Source organism: Chinchilla lanigera, unplaced genomic scaffold (genome assembly GCF_000276665.1).
Source record: "Chinchilla lanigera isolate Chin_1 unplaced genomic scaffold, ChiLan1.0 scaffold00005, whole genome shotgun sequence".
Classification (NCBI taxonomy): domain Eukaryota; kingdom Metazoa; phylum Chordata; class Mammalia; order Rodentia; family Chinchillidae; genus Chinchilla; species Chinchilla lanigera.
This window is the reverse complement of record NW_004955406.1, coordinates 20,141,872-20,143,705: the sequence shown is the minus strand read 5'-3', so window position 1 is coordinate 20,143,705 and position 1,834 is coordinate 20,141,872. Positions and strand designations below refer to the sequence as shown.

At 51.0% G+C, this 1,834-nt stretch overlaps 1 protein-coding gene across 1 annotated transcript in view; it reads right to left on the bottom strand.

Annotated features, from left to right (window-relative positions):
- Positions 1–558: 558 nt before the first annotated feature.
- Ier5 (immediate early response 5) overlaps positions 559–1,834 on the bottom strand; it is a gene marked incomplete in the record, with an annotated part of 2,638 nt that continues 1,362 nt past the window's right edge. The window contains 1 exon segment of the mRNA XM_013521367.1: positions 559–1,834. Coding sequence (XP_013376821.1) covers positions 1,531–1,834 — 304 coding nt within the window.

The following is a 1,834-nucleotide window of genomic DNA, read 5'->3' as shown; positions in this document are numbered from 1 at the left end:
ACTGAAAATTCCAACCCTGATATATCTAGTGGAATGCAGAGGCGGACTTGACCCTTTGGACAGGTGAGTCTCATCAGCTTTTTTTTTTTTTTTTCACCTGTGCTGTTCCCGCAGGCTCCTTCTAAGTAAGCTACTATTTACACAATGTTTTGTTTCTTCAAATCTAGAAAATGACTTATGGTACACAGCTTAACATGACACAAAAAGTTTGGTGAAAAACCTTTTTGTGGCTAGGAAGGGCTTCAAAAGTGGGTGCTTAAATTTAATTTTTTTAACAGATACCATCAGATTGGGCCGTACAAAACCAAACTGACCTAAATTGAGCCTAATAAAGGCAGCTGCAGTAGCAGGTTTCAAGAAGTTAGCAGTCGCTGACACTAGTCTATGATGGGGTAAAACCCTAAATATATCTCTCGATACTTAGTAAAGTCAGCAAAATCCTCAGTTTGTGCATGACTGATATTAAGCACCACACCGTCAATTTTCTAGCCCAGGCTTTAGTTTCCCCCCTCCTACTTCCCTCCAAACCCAGGTAGGTGATTACAGACAAGGAGGCAGTGAAGTTGCTTCAAAATATTTAATACGTGTTGGACACGTAAAGTTACATTTTTATACAAAATTCAATACAACGAAGGAGAAAATACTGTACAAAACCTTATCAGCTTCCCCAACCTTTATACAACAAAGACTGGAGTCACCATATCTACAAAACCATAAGGTCTTTCCACTTAGGGCTTCTGTCTGTAAACTTTGTTTCATTAAACACTTTTTAAAAGCACTGTTTAGTAGTTCTGAGCTAGAGCTTTTAAAAATATAACTTTTCTCTATAAACTCCATATTTCCAAGCTTGAACTCTTCTGTGAAGTTCATCAAGCTTTTTTCCCCTGTGGGGAAGCCACGGTCCCTTAATACTCCTCTTTCCCAGAGTAATCATAGGGTATAAACATCTCTTCTGTGCTAGAGAATGATGGAGAGAGAGAGAAATAATACACATCTCTACTGCAAACTACATCCCCCGGGTCTGAAGAAAGCCTGGGAGGAAACGCCATAGGCCGGGCGCGGCTCTAGCTTTCATTTGAGGCGTGTGTGTAAAGTCCCTCCCTCCCCCGAAAACGAATGGGGAACTCCCAGGCCTCCAATCTTTCTGCCGCTTCCGTCTCTGCGCGGCCGGCAAAGGAAAGTCCCTGTCTGCCCCAGAAGTCTTAAGCCCGGGGAAAGGGTGGTGCATTCCAGAAGGACAAAATAGTCTCGATTCAACAGGACAAACTCACAGAAACACAGACACACATACACAAAGTTAACGATCGTCCTCTTTCTAGGAGCCCCCAGCTCCGGTCCCGAGCGGAGACTCGCGAGCCGCGGGGCACAGCGGGGCTTCCCAGCCCGGGGCAGTGGATGCCGCCCGGCAGCAACCGGTCTCCCCGGCGCGCTCGGCGCCAGCGGTCTCTGGGGCGTCCTCGCAGCCGGCAGAGGCCCGGCCCCCACTTCGGGGACGCCCGCTGCTCACCCTCCACCCGCACGGGCCGGGCCTCAGAAGGCCACGATGGCTGTGCTCCAGGGGTTAATGTCTCTCAGCACGGGCTTATCGCAGCAGATCTGCCCGGGCTCCGCGGCTTCCGGACCGCTCTCCTCCGCCTCCTCCTCTTCCCGGCCGCCCCCGGGGCTTTTCCGCAAGAGTCCGGAGAAGCTGGAACCGAAGATGTTGATGAGGTTCGCCACGTTCCCGGTCTCCATCTCCTCCTCCGCGTCCTCCTCTCCTCCGTCCCGGCGTGGCTTCTTCAGCGGGGTCGAGCAGGGCGCCGGGCAGCCCGCGTGGCCCCCGCCCGGCCCCGCC